Source organism: Zonotrichia albicollis, chromosome 25 (genome assembly GCF_047830755.1).
Source record: "Zonotrichia albicollis isolate bZonAlb1 chromosome 25, bZonAlb1.hap1, whole genome shotgun sequence".
Lineage (NCBI taxonomy): Eukaryota > Metazoa > Chordata > Aves > Passeriformes > Passerellidae > Zonotrichia > Zonotrichia albicollis.
In genome coordinates this window covers 2,632,578-2,647,393 of record NC_133843.1, presented here as the reverse complement: position 1 = coordinate 2,647,393, position 14,816 = coordinate 2,632,578, and the positions used below count along the sequence as shown (strand labels likewise).

At 45.1% G+C, this 14,816-nt stretch overlaps 1 protein-coding gene across 1 annotated transcript; it reads left to right on the top strand.

Moving 5' to 3' along the window:
* Positions 1–11,392: 11,392 nt before the first annotated feature.
* Positions 11,393–13,732, top strand: HES5 (hes family bHLH transcription factor 5). The gene is made up of 3 exons (XM_074558728.1): positions 11,393–11,522; positions 12,079–12,262; positions 12,670–13,732. Exons 1-3 carry the CDS (start codon positions 11,457–11,459, stop codon positions 12,933–12,935), a joined length of 516 nt encoding a protein of 171 aa, XP_074414829.1. The 5' UTR covers positions 11,393–11,456; the 3' UTR covers positions 12,936–13,732.
* The last annotated feature ends 1,084 nt before the right edge of the window (positions 13,733–14,816 follow it).

Genomic DNA, 14,816 nt, shown 5'->3' with positions numbered 1-14,816 from the left:
GGGTCTGCGGCTCGGCGGCGTTTCCCACACTCCACAGCCAATCCCCGCCACGGGGCAGCACAAAGGGGACAAGCAGCTATTTTTTGCATGCTCCAGTGGCACTGAATAGCTGGGGGATAATGACCTCCTTCTCCCAGATGAGCAGGTGGGGAGTGCGCGCTCCCCGAAAGGCCACGAGCGCGGCTCTGCGCGGATCAGGGGCTGGGAAAGGCTGCTGAGTAATGCCAAGGATCCGTGGCATTCCAGGGGCAGCACGGGGGTCACAGCAGGAGGAGGAGGAGGAGGAGGAGGAGGAGGAGGAGGAGGCAGGAGGAAGGTCAGCTGCCCATGGCGGGATTGATGCTCCAGGAGCGCGCCCAGGCGCACCAGGCACACGCCAGCAGCTCCTGCCTCTGGAAAATGTGCATTTTGTGATTGGGTTTTGGCAAATATTAAAGTGGATACTGTGGAAAATGCGTATTTTATTTTTGGATTTTTGGAAATATTAAAGTGAATATTGTGAAAAGTGTGTATTATTGGATTATCGCCAATATTAAAGTGACTATTGTGAAAAAATGCATATTTTATGATTGGCTTTTCGCAAATATTAAAGTGAATATTGTGGAAAATGCATATTTTACTATTGGCTTTTCGCAAATAATAAAATGAATATTGTGAAAAAATGTGTATTTTATGATTGGCTTTTCGCAAATATTAAAGTGAATATTGGGGAAAAAAATGTGTATTTTTTGATTGGCTTTATGCAAATATCAAAGTGACTATTGTCAAAATTGCTTATTTTATTATTGGCTTTTCACAAATATTTAAATGAATATTATATGTGTTATGTTAGAAAGTTATGATGTATTCATTTTCCTAAGTAGTGTGTTAAATACAGTTTTAAGTTATGCAAAAAATGCGTATTTTATGATTGGCTTTTTGCAAATATTAAAATGAATATTATATGTGTTATGTTAGAAAGTTACGTTGTATTCATTTTCTTTAGTGTGTTAAATATAGTTTTGGGTTATGCGGAAAATGTGTATTTTATGACTGGATCTTCACAAATATTAAAGTAAATATTGTGAAAAATGCATGGTTTATGATTGGCTTTTTGCAAATATTAAAATGAATGTTATATGTGTTATGTTAGGAAGTTATGTTGTATTCATTTTCTTAAGTAATGTGTTAAATATAGTTTTAGGTGATAGCTGTTAGGAAAATTAATCCACAAACACCAGAGGTTTATGTCCATAAAGGAGACAGAGGAGTCCTTTTACTTTATTCCAATAAAGGCAAACAATGGGGAAAACCCCTAAATTCCATAAGAATTAAAAATTAAAAGGGAGGGTTATACATTAAAGGGAAATCTTTGGGATCAGGTGTATCAGGATGTCTGAACCTCTCAAGTACCTCAGAAATGGGGAAAGAGAGAAGGGAAATGTGGCTGGGAAACTGGGATAAAAAGGAGGCTGCATCTTCCAAAAATTGGAGAGACCCCAGGAGATGCCCCATGGCCTGTCCTTTATTGGGATAAAGTCAACGGGACTCCTCAGTCTCCTTTTTGGACATAAACCTCTGGCGTTTGTGGATTAATTTTCCTAACATTCCCTTCCCTCAGAACCTTAAGCACCCATTTAGAAAACTCTCATAAGCATTTATATTTCTGTTTCCAAATACCTGCAAGACAAATACTTGTGAAGAAGGGTCTTGGGATTGTTTCAGAATCCGTTCAGTATCCCTTGCTTCCTCCCCAAATCACATTTCACTCTAATTATTTTCATTTAGTCTATAAACAAAGGAAAACTGGATGCAGAAGAGATTTATATCCTCATAAACTTATCAGAAATCAAATTCCTCATTCCTCATTACTCTCCCCTGGGCCAGTTGCTGTGTTTGTGCTCAGGAGGTGCCTGCAGCTGGGACAGCTGAGAAAAACACAGCCAGGGATTCCTGCTGGAAAACTTGATTAAATCTGCCAGCAGTTTATCCAATAGGTAATATCAGGGCTTATGATTGTGGAGCTCTTACTGCAGTAAGTAAATACCAGTTTATTATTTATTATGCCACTTGTATTCACATTAATACATCTGTAGGTGTGCTCACCTTTACATTAACGTGTGTGTGGCCACATTGATGTGAGCACACACCCCCAGAGAGCACAGGGACATTTCTCCCTCCCTCTGCAGCTCATTATTGGTGCACCAGGTAAGGCTTCAGTGACCTCTTCCAGGCTCTGCTTTTCCATCCCCATTGTGCTGCCCTGAATGGGCTCCCCTCTCCCAGCACAGAGCAGCAGCTGTTGAGCTCAGGGTCTTTTATGTCAACTTGTGGGAAAGCTTTTGTGACACCGTTTCACATGTTCTCCTCAAAGCCTGTGGATTATCTCTGAGCCCATGTAATGCCACCTCTGAAACCAATCTCGCCCTCTGTGCAAGAGATTCCCTGAAACAGAAGCTCCAGAGTTGGGATTTATTTCTCCACCTCATTAATTGAGCACAGGAAGAAGGAAAGTGCCAGTCCTGTTTTATTACAGACTATTTCTGTTTCCCTCTTGCTGCTTTCCTCTGATTCTCCACTCAACAACCTTATAAAAATTATTAATTCCATGGGAACAGCCATGTCAACCTCACCCTCCTTGCTCTTGGGAGTGGTTGAGCACTGGCCCAATGCTCAGAATTTCCTCTCCACCAGCATCCAAACTGACCCAGAGGAAGCTGAACACAAAGTCCAAATGCCCAGTAAAAAAAAAAAAAATAAAAAAAAATAATTTTCTCTTTCTTTAGTATAGTTTTAGTATAGTATATATTAAGTATATATATAGTATTGTATAGTTTGTATATATATATATAGTATATATGTACTACATATAGTATATATATACTATATATACACTATATATACTACTATATATATTCTATACATACTATATCTACTATATATGTATAGTGTATATATAATACAAATATATTTATATATTTTATATGTGTAAATTAATTCTATTTAATAAATAAATATATATTAACGTATATAAACAGTATATAAATAAAATATATTTTTATATAAATATATAGTATATATAGTATATATAGTATATATTCAATATATATAAGTATATACTATGTATTCAGTATATATAGTATATATATTCAGCATATATATGTTTAGTAGAGTATATAGATGTAGTATACATATTTTTAGTATAGTATAACATTCTTTAATATAATTATATTATAAATAAAATAAAATAAAATAAAATAAAATAAAATAAAATAAAATAAAATAAAATAAAATAAAATAAAATAAAATAAAATTAATCAGCCTTCTGAGAACATGGAGTCAGAGTCTCATCTCTCACCTCCTGCTGGGGACCCCACAAACACCACAGACCTGGATGTTTGAAACAGGGCACCAACAACATCCTTGCCCCAGAATCCCTGCCAGATGTTAGCCCTTTGGACAGCCCTAAGGATGCTGCTGCTTTCCCAAATCTGCAGAGATGCTCCCACTGCTGCCCTGGCAGCCCGTGCTGCCCAGATGGCCTTTTGGGAGCAGGGGTTTCCCACTGAACACAAAGCAGAGCCAAGCACCGTTGCTAATGTGGTTTGTAGTGGGGCACACTTCCTTTGTGACAAGAGGCAACGTGGTTAAGGAAGGTGTGGGAAACTCCAGAGCAGGAGCAGGCAAACTCCCCCAGCAAACTTCCCCAGCTGTGTGTTAGTAGGTCATTCAGACAGGGGAGCAGGGGCAGAGATGAACTAGGAACAGAAAAGCAGCAAAATTGGGATGTTTAGCCAGTGCTGAGTCCTGCAGAGCATCCTGAGGTGGAAAATAAAATAGGTTTAGTCCCAAAGGCCTTGCTGAGACCCACACTCAGGCCAACAGAGAATTTGGACTCCAAATTTCCTCTGCAGACTTCCTACCTCTAAAGCAATTTCCTGATCTCTGCAAACTTATAAATACAAATTACCTCCACACCTACCCCAGAATTTATCAAAATTTGAGTTTTCTCCTGCCAAACACCAAAACAAGAATCAGATCTGTTGTCTCTCATTTCTTTTCTCCACCTGGTATAAAATTTGGCTGAGTTTTCTCAGCTCCCATAGCTCCACATGGGTCATACAAAGCTCCCACAATACCCTCATGCTCCACAGGAGTTGCTGCATTTCCTGGGATGTTTTAAACAGATTGGGGGGTTAAAGAGGCAAACAGGGGATGTGGCTCAGAATTCTCAGAGCAATCTGACCCACCCCTGCCACCTCCAGTGGGACAACTGGCTTTGGTGGATGAGCAAGATTCTGCTCTGCATCTCCTTTCCCATCATTTCCTCCCTGCTTTTCCTCCTAACCCTTCCCTACATTTCCTCCCTGCCCTTCCCTGTCCTGCTGCTTGGCTGGTGCAATTTCTGTCTGCCTTCACAGCTTCCTTCCCTTTTTTATTATTTTTTCCTTTTTCCTCGTGGCTTGCTTTCCCTCCGTGCAGGTTTTATAATCTGATTTTTCGATCTGTCACTCCTTTCCCCCCCTGGCTGTCACAGGCAGATGTGGTTTGGGGACAGGGGTGTCTCAGAGCCCCCACAAGCCCTGGTGAGTGTGGAGTTCCCTCCAGTTTCCCACACTGCTCTCTCATTCAGGCCATTCAGGCTCAGCATAAAGGAAGTGTGCCATGCTACAAGCTGAATTAGAAATGGTGTTTGACTTCCCTTTGTGCCGCACAGAAACCTTGCTCTGGGCAGACCATCTGCATAGCCCTCACCGTGGAGAAAACCATTGATCAGGGCCTGTCAGCCCAGCTGGGGGAACTTGGGAAAGTAATTCCTTGTGCCACTTCAGTTCTTTGGGGCTTAACATCTGGCTGGAGGGGGAGGCAACACTTGATGGTTTAACAGTCGTGCTCCCTTTCAAGTTTGGGATGCTGTTTTGATCCCAGATAAGCCTTTCTGAAATCCTGATTTTAATAGCATGGAAAGCATCCAGAAGAGTAGGAATAATGCACTGGGCTTTGCATTTTTCAAAGTGCTTTACAAATACCAGCTAATGAATTCTCAGCGACCTCCTCCGTGGGTGAGGATGTATTATTAGCACAGTGGTGTTACAAAGGAGGGAAAATGAGGCTGAGAGGAGAAAAACCAAGATTTCAAGATTTCAAACAGCCTGCAGGTCGCAGGCTTCTATGGCCAAGAGGTTGTTTGAGACATCTGGTTTGCAAAAATGCTCAGCACCAACTTTTGTTTTAATTAGCTTTGGCATCTCTGAATGGGGCCAGCTCCCTTGCTTGTGGGAGGAATTGGATTTCCAGGCTGGACCACACTCACAGCCATGCACCACCCAGATAAGCAGATACCAAAGTTCTCCTTTGCCCTCAAGTGCAGCAGTGGGCTTTGAAAATGTTATTTAGTGTAATTTTTCTAAGCCCATGAAACAGCTGGAAAGGAAGATAAATCCCCAATCAGGAAATACTTATTGTTGCGCTCAACAGAAAATAACTCCGTCTCTCCAGAAAGTAAACCAAGTTTTCATTTGCTTATTCATACCCCTGCAGCTGTGCTTAGTGCCTGGGCAAGTCTGTCTGTCTGTCTGTCTGTCTGTCAGCACCAGGGAGTTCTGCTCAGCTGCTTCCAGCAGGGAGGGTTATCCTGGGATTGGAACTCCTCAGGGACGGGATGCAGTGTGCCCTGAATTCCTGAGGGAATGTGAGGAAATCTGACAACCTGCTTTGCCCTGTGGATGGAGATGAGGGCACCCAACCCTGCCCATGGCCTGGCAGCTCCTGTGTGTGCCCCTCTGCCAGTCCTTTGCCTGGCTCAGGAGCAGATTTTCCACCTCCTGAAAACCCGTCTTACTTTGATCAGACGCCCTCTCTTCATTCTGCTGCCAGCTGAGAGTGGCCAAAATGGCACGGACGTATTTTCTGAAAAATCCTTTTGCTAGGATTTTTTTCTCCTGAGAAGCTTAGAGACCTCAGAAATGAAATGTAATCAATAATTATCTGCTGCCATGGAATGCAACAGGTGCATCTTTGATTGGTTTTATTTAGTTGTTTTTAATTAATGGCCAATCACAATCCAGCTGTCTCAGATTCTCAGGTCAGTCACAAGATTTTATTAGCATTCCTTTCTATTCCTTGTGAGCCTTGTGATGGAATCCTTTCTTCTATTCTTTTAGTATAGTTTTAATAGATCATTTTCTTTTCATATAATACATATCATAAAATAATAAATTAGCCTTCTGAAACATGGAGTCAAGATTCTCATCTCTTCCCTCGTCCTGGGACCACCACAGATCTGGGTGTCTGAAACAGGACACCAACAACATCCTTGGCCCAGAACCCCTGCCAGATGTTAGCCCTGTAAGAAGCCTTAAGGATGCTGCTGCTTAAGGCTGCTGGCAGGGCAGGACCCCACAGGAGCTCGGGTACAATTTCCCCAGACACACATCCCATCTTAAAAAATCAGGGTGACAGCAGATCCCTGAGCCCCATCCCAGAGATGGGGAACAGGAACATTCCCAAACTCCTCAGTAACCCAGCCCTGAGAGCCAGGAAGGAGCAGAAGGACAGAATCCATCCCCTGGCTGTTTTCCCCAGGTTTGGAAGGAGCAGGGTGACAAACACAGCCTGTGGTGGCTCCTGCCAAGCCTGAAAATTCATTACAAGAATGTAAACATCAGAAGGCTTAGAAAAACTAAAAAAAATCAGGGTGACAGGAGATCCCTGAGCCTCCTCCCAGAGATGGGGGACAGCAACATTCCCAAACTCCTCGGTGACTCAGCCCTGAGAGCCAGGAAGGAGCAGAAGGACAGAATCCATCCCCTGGCTCTTTTTCCCAGGTTTGGAAGGAGCAGGGTGACAAACACAGCCCGTGGTGGCTCTCACTGAGCCTGAAAGTTCATTATAAGAATGTAAACACCAGAAGGCTTAGAAAAACTAAAAAAAATCAGGGTGACAGGAGATCCCTCAACCCCATTGTAGAGATGGGGAACAGGAACATTCCCAAACTCCTCAGTGACTCAGCCCTGAGCCCCAGGAAGGAGCAGAAGGACAGAATCCATCCCCTGGCTGTTTTCCCCAGGTTGGGAAGGAGCAGGGTGACAAACACAGCCCATGGTGGCTCTCACTGAGCCTGAAAGTTCATTATAAGAATGTAAACACCAGAAGGCTTAGAAAAACTAAAAAAAATCAGGGTGACAGGAGATCCCTGAGCCTCCTCCCAGAGATGGGGGACAGCAACATTCCCAAACTCCTCAGTGACTCAGTCCCGAGAGCCAGGAAGGAGCAGAAGGACAGAATCCATCTCCTGGTGGTTTTCTCCAGGTTTGGAAGGAGCAGGGTGACAAACACAGCCCGTGGTGGCTCCCGCCAAGCCTGCTCCCAGGGCAATGTGTTCCTTTGAGCCATAATTGATTCCTGCCATCAGGCACCAGCCTGCTCTCCCCCAGGGTCAGCTCTTTCCCACATCCAAGCCCATTATCCCACAGACCATGCCTTTTGTACAACACACTCCAGCCATTCATGTGCAAAGCAGCTGTAATCCCCAGACCTTTCAGAGTCAATATACCAGGAAATAATAAATCCCTCTTGTGCACTCTTGAATGTGCCGAGAGGTGACTTGTGGGAATTTCAGCTGGGCAGAAAAATAATAAATTCTCCTTAATTTTTAATTATTTGTGATGCTCACTGTAGAAGGACTATGTGGCTGCTTGGGGGTCACCACACAAGCAGCTATAGAAAATTGCTTTTGCCTCTAACAACCCTAAAAATGCAGATCAAGTTGTCTTACATGTTTTTTCTTAATGATCAAAGTCCACTTCCCTTCACTCGTGCACCTGGGAATGGCAGTATATTAAACATTCTGGATCCGAAGGAAAACTAATTAAAAAAGGTTAAATCTGTGAAGAATGTACCTTACAGTATTAAGATCCCTTTCTGAGTGGGTTCTGGTGTCTCAAGGAGACAAGCTAATGCCACGTTAATGACATTTAATGGAATATTTCATACAACAGTTCTAATAACAACATAACCTTTTCTCCTGGAAGAGGCAGATTTCCCTCAACTGGTTCACATGCAGATTTCCCTGTGGGAACAGAAGCTAGTCCTGAATAACAAATTTTTCATGGTTATTTCTTTATATATTTCCTTCCAGCCAAGCAATTTTTATATTATTTTCTGTGTTTCATGTCAGTGAAGACCCTGAGCAGAGCATGACAGGCAGGATTAGGGTTAGGGTTGGCATTAAGGGCAGGGTTAGGGCTGGGAAAAGGGAATTTCACCTGAGATACCAAAGGAAGCAGAATCCTCAATTAAGAGCTGTCAGAGATAATCAGTGGTCACCTCAAACAGGTAATTCCTTGGCCAAGAACCTCCTGGGAGGAAGGTGTGAGAACAGGAGGGTGATGAAGGGATGTGCCAACACTGCAGGGATTTGTGGTGCTGAGTTCTGTGAACCTTCACCATTAGATCAGCTCGCCCAGCAGTGACACACAGACCCAGCAGTTCACCAGGGTTCCTCATTTTCAATATAATCCAAAGATAATCCAAAGATTTCTCCCCCAAGTGTGTCTGCCTGGGACTCTGGCAGTGTTACTGCTGCCATAAGCTCATTCCCCATGAAACTGAGATCAGAGCTGGCTCCATCCTCACCTCCCTCCATTCCCCTGGCTAGAAAAGCTTTCCAACAGACCAGGAGAAGAGAATCTCTCAGCAGCCCCAGCACTGCAGCTCCTCCACTCTGCTCCCTGGTCTGGTGGGGTTTGCAGGGGTCTCAGGATGAGGGAAGAGACGAGGATCTGACTCCATGTTTCAGAAGGTTTGATTTATTATTTTATGATATATATTGTATTAAAATGATACTAAATAGAAGAAAGGATTTCATCAGAAGGTTAGTTAAGAATAGAAAAGGAATGATAACAAAGGTTTGAGACAATCCGGACAGCTGGGCTGTGATTGGCCATTAATTAGAAACAACCACATGAGACCAATCAGAGACCCACCTGTTGCATTCCACAGCAGCAGATAATTATTATTTACATTTTGTTCCTGAGGCCACTCAGCTTCTCAGGAGAAAAAAATCCTAAGGAAAGGATTTTCCATAAAACATATCTGTGACACCCTGAGGTGCTCCCAGGTGATGCCAGAAAAACACAAGGGCCACATGAGCCCCATCCCTGCCTCTTACCACAGGCACAGATCAGCTCCCACCGCCCAAAGGGTTTTTTGGAAGAGCTCAGCACCACTTTCCCATTCCCCAAAAGGGCAAATTGAGGCAGAACACAACAAACCAGAGCCCCAGCATAGCCTAAACTGCAGCTCAGCATCCTGCAGCCACCCCTGCATGAACCTCTGTCCCTGCCCTTGTCACCCTTTCCCCCCTGCATGGTGAAACGTGCCCGTTTCAGCCTTGCTGGGTGAAAAAGCCACAGAGTTCATGGTGCCCCAGCAGCAGCACAGCCCCACAAAGGGGTTATTAGCAGCAGGCTGTGTGGGTTTGGGTTTCTCTGCCTTTCCCAGACTCTTCCCCCATTGATAACATTTCTGGCTGGGACAATGGAAGTGTGCCTTGCGACTCCTCCCGGCATTAGTGACGGTGCTTGAGCCTGAATGATTTAAAGGGAAGGAATCCAACTCCCAAAAGGCCATCTGGCTATCAGTGCTAATACAGCAATAAAGGTCAGGGCTTCTCAGGAGCGGGGAAAAAGATGGTTTTTGACACTCAAGTGTCTTCAACCAGCTTGGTCCGTGCCTACCTGTGTGCCCGCACGGAAAGGGATAACCCGGGATAGCAGCTCCTGGAAAAAGGCCAGCAGAGAGCACAGGAAAACAGGCAACACCTCATTAAAGCTGGCAGAAGCCGGGGCTTGGTCTCTGAGCTGTGTCTTATTTTGTACCATAATCCTTTGACTGCTTCAAAGTGCTCATGAGATGTCTTGTCTCCTGGCTTTCCCACAAGGCAGGGAATAAAGGGCTCCGAGGACAACATCTGCCCTGCACAAAGAGCTGAGTGCATTCAGGCTCCACAATGAGTCCCGAGCAGAGACACCTCCCTCCTTCCTGTCAACTGCCCGTTACCCCCAGGGCTTCATTGCAGCATTTCCAAGCAAGGAATTCTTTGGTTTTCTTAGCTCACTGCACATTTCCCTCCTCCCTTGCCATGCCCAGATGCTCAGGGGAGGAGCACACCTCTGCCTGGGCACACATGGCAGGATGCAGCACAGCTTTCCCCAGGTAGCTCCTGGGTCATTTTTGGTGCTGTCTCAAGGGCTGTACCCAAGCAGGTATTTTACTCTGCTTTTATATTATATTTACTCTGCTTTTATATTATATTTACCCTGCTTTTATATTATAACCCTCCTTTTTACTCACAACACAAAATCAGAACTGACCTCCAGTGCCCTCAAAGCTTCGTTCTTTATCTTGCCTTTACCACAAAATAAATGGTTGCTTTCCCAACTCCACACTCCATTGTCACCGGGATATTTTCTGAAAAATCCCTTAGCCAGGATTCCCCTCCTGGCAAGGTGAGAAGCCTGAGCTTCTCCATGTTTTGCTGCTCTGGAATGTGGTCTGGAGATTGTTTGTCCAAACATGTGAATTGTTTTTAATTAATGACCAATCATGGCCTAGCTGTGCCGGACTCTGAGGAGTGAGTCACGAGTTTTTATTATTCATTCTTGTTAAAGCTTTCTCTTTCTTAGTATAGTTTTAGTAGAGGGATAGGATAGGATAGGATAGGATAGGATAGGATAGGATAGGATAGGATAGGATAGGATAGGAAGAGAATAGAAATGAGAATGGAATGGAATGGAATGGAATGGAATGGAATGGAATGGAATGGAATGGAATGGAATGGAATGGAATGGAATGGAATGGAATAGAATAGAATAGAATAGAATAGAATAGAATAGAATAGAATAGAATAGAATAGAGTAACAAATCAGCCTGCTGAGAACATGGAGCCAGATTCTCATCTCTCACCTTGTCTGGGGAATCTCACAAACCCAACACACACAAACTCAATACACACACACAGAGCTCCCCCAGTCTCTGGGAAGGGCAGAGATGTCCCTGGGGCTGTTAATTTAAACTCCAGCAGGGTTTCCCTCCCTTTCCCACCTTCCCCAAGAGCGTGTCTCCTCCACTGTGCCCGGCACATGCCAGGCTCAGGAATGCCACTGATGCCAGCCCAACCAGCTGGAGGCTCCGTGCTTTCCCAGCCCCACACTCCACCAGCAGCGTGGGCAGAAGGTTATTCTCCCCGGGGGCATTGGCAATCAATGTACCATGCACTAATGGATGCTTCCCCTATTGTCCCTGTGCGGGGCTGGATTGGCTGCGGGGCTGTGGGAAACACGGGCCATCCCCACACTCACGTATCTGCCCCGGCTCCCTGGGTATAAATAGAGGGATTTGGGAGCTGCCAGAGCATCGCAGCACACTCGGCACAGCAGCTGCCTGGGGTCTGTGCCCAGGGCTGAGCGCTCGGAATGGCTCCCAGCAATGCTCTCATGATCCACATGGAGGAGAAGCTGCTGCCAAAGGAAAAGAATAAAGTAAGCAGAGCCCCGGAGGGGATTGGAAGGGTTGGCCTGCTCGTAGGAAGTAAATATAACATGGGAAAAGAGGTCTGGGGGAGAGCAAATATGTTAAAGAGGGATAAGGGAGATTGCATAAGTTTTTAAAAATTAAAACGAGTGGGGAATTGGTAGGTAGCATCCCACAGCTCTCCTGCCAAAAATACGCATCATTGAAGATATTGGGGCGTCAGAGGGGAAATTGGGTCAGGTCTCACCAAACCCCTGAGGATCTGCTCCCTCTCCCACAGCTGAGGAAGCCAATGGAGGGTCAGGGAGAGGATCCTTTAATCACAGAGCTCTTTCCCTTTGCTTTTTGTACCTGAGGAAGCCAATGGAGGGTCAGGGAGAGGATCCTTTAATCACAGAGCTCTCTCCCTTTGCTTTTTGCAGCTGAGGATGCCAATGGAGGGTTAGGCAGAGGATCCTTTAATCACAGGGCTCTCTCCCTTTGCTTTTTGCACCTGAGGAAGGCAATGGAGGGTCAGGGAGAGGATCCTTTAATCACAGAGCTCTCTCCCTTTGCTTTTTGCAGCTGAGGAAGCCGGTGGTGGAGAAGATGCGCCGGGACCGCATCAACAGCAGCATCGAGCAGCTGAAGCTGCTCCTGGAGAAGGAGTTCCAGAGGCACCAGCCCAACTCCAAGCTGGAGAAAGCCGACATCCTGGAAGTGGCTGTCAGCTACCTGAAGCAGCAGAGCCAGCTGCAGGACCAAAAAGGTGAGTGCAGGGCAGGTGTTGCTCACCTGGAGCTGCTCTCTGACACCCCAAGGCAGGCAGGGAATGGAGCATCCTAGCACATGAAAGTCACTGCACAAATGGTTGATTGGAGCTCCAGCAGAGTTTCCCTCCCTTTTCCACCTTCCCCCAAAAGTGTGGCCACACCACAGCTGTGCCCAGCACATGCCAGGCTCAGGAATGCCACTGATGCCAGGGTCGGTGCCTTCCCAGCCCCACACTCCACCAGCACCCAATGTTAGTGTAGGGTCCCTGCCCCATGTTTTGGTCATGGTTTGGTCATGGTTTGGTCATGTTTTGGTCATGATTTAGTCATGATTTGGTCATGGTTTGGTCATGTTTTGGTCATGATTTTAACCCCCAGCATTTGCTTTTTCTTTCTCTCTCAGGTTTCATGCACAAGAGCCCAGAGCAGGACTTTAACAGCGGCTACCTGCGGTGCCTCAAGGAGGCCATGCACTTTCTGTCCTACTACGAGCCCAAGAAGGAGACCCAGGTGCAGCTGATCAAGCACTTCTGCAAGGCCCAGCTGGCTGCAGATGCCTCCCACCCTGCAGCTCTGCGTGGCTCCCCCCTGTCTCCCTGTGTGCCCCCCAGAAAACAGCCTGCCCAGAAGAGCCTGCCTGCTGCTCCCACCATCTGGAGACCCTGGTAGAGATGCTGAACTTTATTCCCACGTTTTTGCTCCAAAAAAAAACTAGAGGGACCTGTGGTTTTTTAGTTCCTCTTCAAAGTAGGAAACGTTGCTTTCCAAAGGTGGGAGGAGGGGGTGGTTATTGTGGGTTTTTTTCTGTCAGCAGAAATGAGGGTGGCTGGGTGGTTTCCCTTCATAGTGAAGGATTTTGGGTGTATCTTGCAGCAAATTTGTTGCTTTTATTGGTGGCTCCTGGCCAAAGGCAGGACCAAGTTTTGTGGTGATTTAGAAAGCAGGTGACCTTTGGTTTCCATCACTGGGCTGTCAGTGGAAATCTTTCTGCTGACTGCCTGGGTCACAGTTCAAGTGCTCCATTGTCTCCTGATAATGTATTGACCTTCCTCCAAGAAGGAGCCCTTTGGAGAATGTATTTTGTATCATAAAGAGAGGATTGAGCCTTTCCCTTTTGAGTGAAAGATGTCATTAAGAAATGCTGATTCTGCTGAAGCTCCTCTGCTGTTTTTAGTGTCCTTCTTACAGAGTTGTGATGATCACAGAGAGCTCTGGGGACAATTCACTTTGTGCTGCTCTCATTTGAGGAGTAATTGGTGCCTTTTGTAAAGGAAATACCTCTGCTATACCTTAAGGAAAGGGGGAGGAAGGGAGGGAGGCAATAAGTACTTTATAATCATTCACTGAGCACTGCTAAGGAGCTTAAAAAGCTTTTATAAAGTTGTGATGTATTCATCCTGTGTGATGTTCAACCTGCATGTCTTCGCTGTACAGTACAATAAAAATGGTTTTAGTCATTAATGCTTTGCTTTGGGATGATTAAAAGGGCTGGCACTGCTGGGGTGGGGAAACCATCAGGAGGTGTCAGATCTGAGCCCTTCACTCCAATATGTGAATAATGTACATGAATAATGTACATGAATAATGTACATGAATTACACGTGAGAAATCCCTCTGGCAGAGCTGGATTTCAGATCCTCTAAGGAAGCAACCTCTGGAAAAATTATCAAAAATCAAAATGGAAGTGAAATTGAAGTGGGGTGCTGAAAAGTGGCAACCTTTCAGATTTAACAGTGACCTATTCAGCCTCCAACAAATCCCTCATTCCAATGCCAACTTCATTTCCCCCACTAATTTTTCCACCAAGCAGAGATCAGCCTTGTGCTTTCTGCCTGTGCAAATTTCCCAATAACTTCCAAAGGGTTTGGCACCTGCCTCAGCCTGGGGACCTTTGAAGCTGCCTGCAATGGGGTGAACTAATTTTGCTGGTTTAATTTTATGACACAAATTCTGTTAGGCTCCCTTTACTGAAGTGAAATCAGCCCATATATGGCTAAAAGGATAATTAGATAAGAGAGGCTGAGGAAGCATTTCCTCTCCTAAATTATTTCCTTTAATTTTACCTTCTCTTCAAAATAAATCTGCACAAATATTCATTTCACAAAAGGATTCTCTAAACACAGTAATTCACTGTTTTGGGTTTATGATAGGGGACACTCTCCTTCTTCCAGAGATACAGGAACAGCACGAAACATATTTGGTCAAAAATCCAACTTTCCTCAGACTCCCTGGGAGAGCTGCCCTTGAAAAGCTGCATTTCAAGGTTTGAAACTCAGGGTTTGCTCCCAAACAAAAGCAAACACTCAATACCTGATCTTGTCCAAAGCAACCTGGGATCTGCTCAGCTGACAGATCAAACTGCATCCAGCACTGAGCCTGCTCTGTCCTCGCTGGGTTTGTGGTGAAATCCTCTGTTAACCACACAGAAATGCCCCAAAAACCAAACAGGGATGTGCTGCTCTGCCTCACTTTGGGCCATGGATCATTTTGGTTTCATTAGGAAAATTAATCCACAAACACCAGAGGTTTATGTCCAAAAAGGAGACAGAG

Bases quoted from the DNA above. Each gene is read 5' to 3' on its own strand.
- HES5 (XM_074558728.1), top strand. From the start codon at position 11,457: ATGGCTCCCAGCAATGCTCTCATGATCCACATGGAGGAGAAGCTGCTG. The intron at 11,523-12,078 runs GTAAGCAGAGCC...TGCTTTTTGCAG, and splicing joins TGCCAAAGGAAAAGAATAAA to CTGAGGAAGCCGGTGGTGGA. The intron at 12,263-12,669 runs GTGAGTGCAGGG...TTTCTCTCTCAG, and splicing joins CCAGCTGCAGGACCAAAAAG to GTTTCATGCACAAGAGCCCA.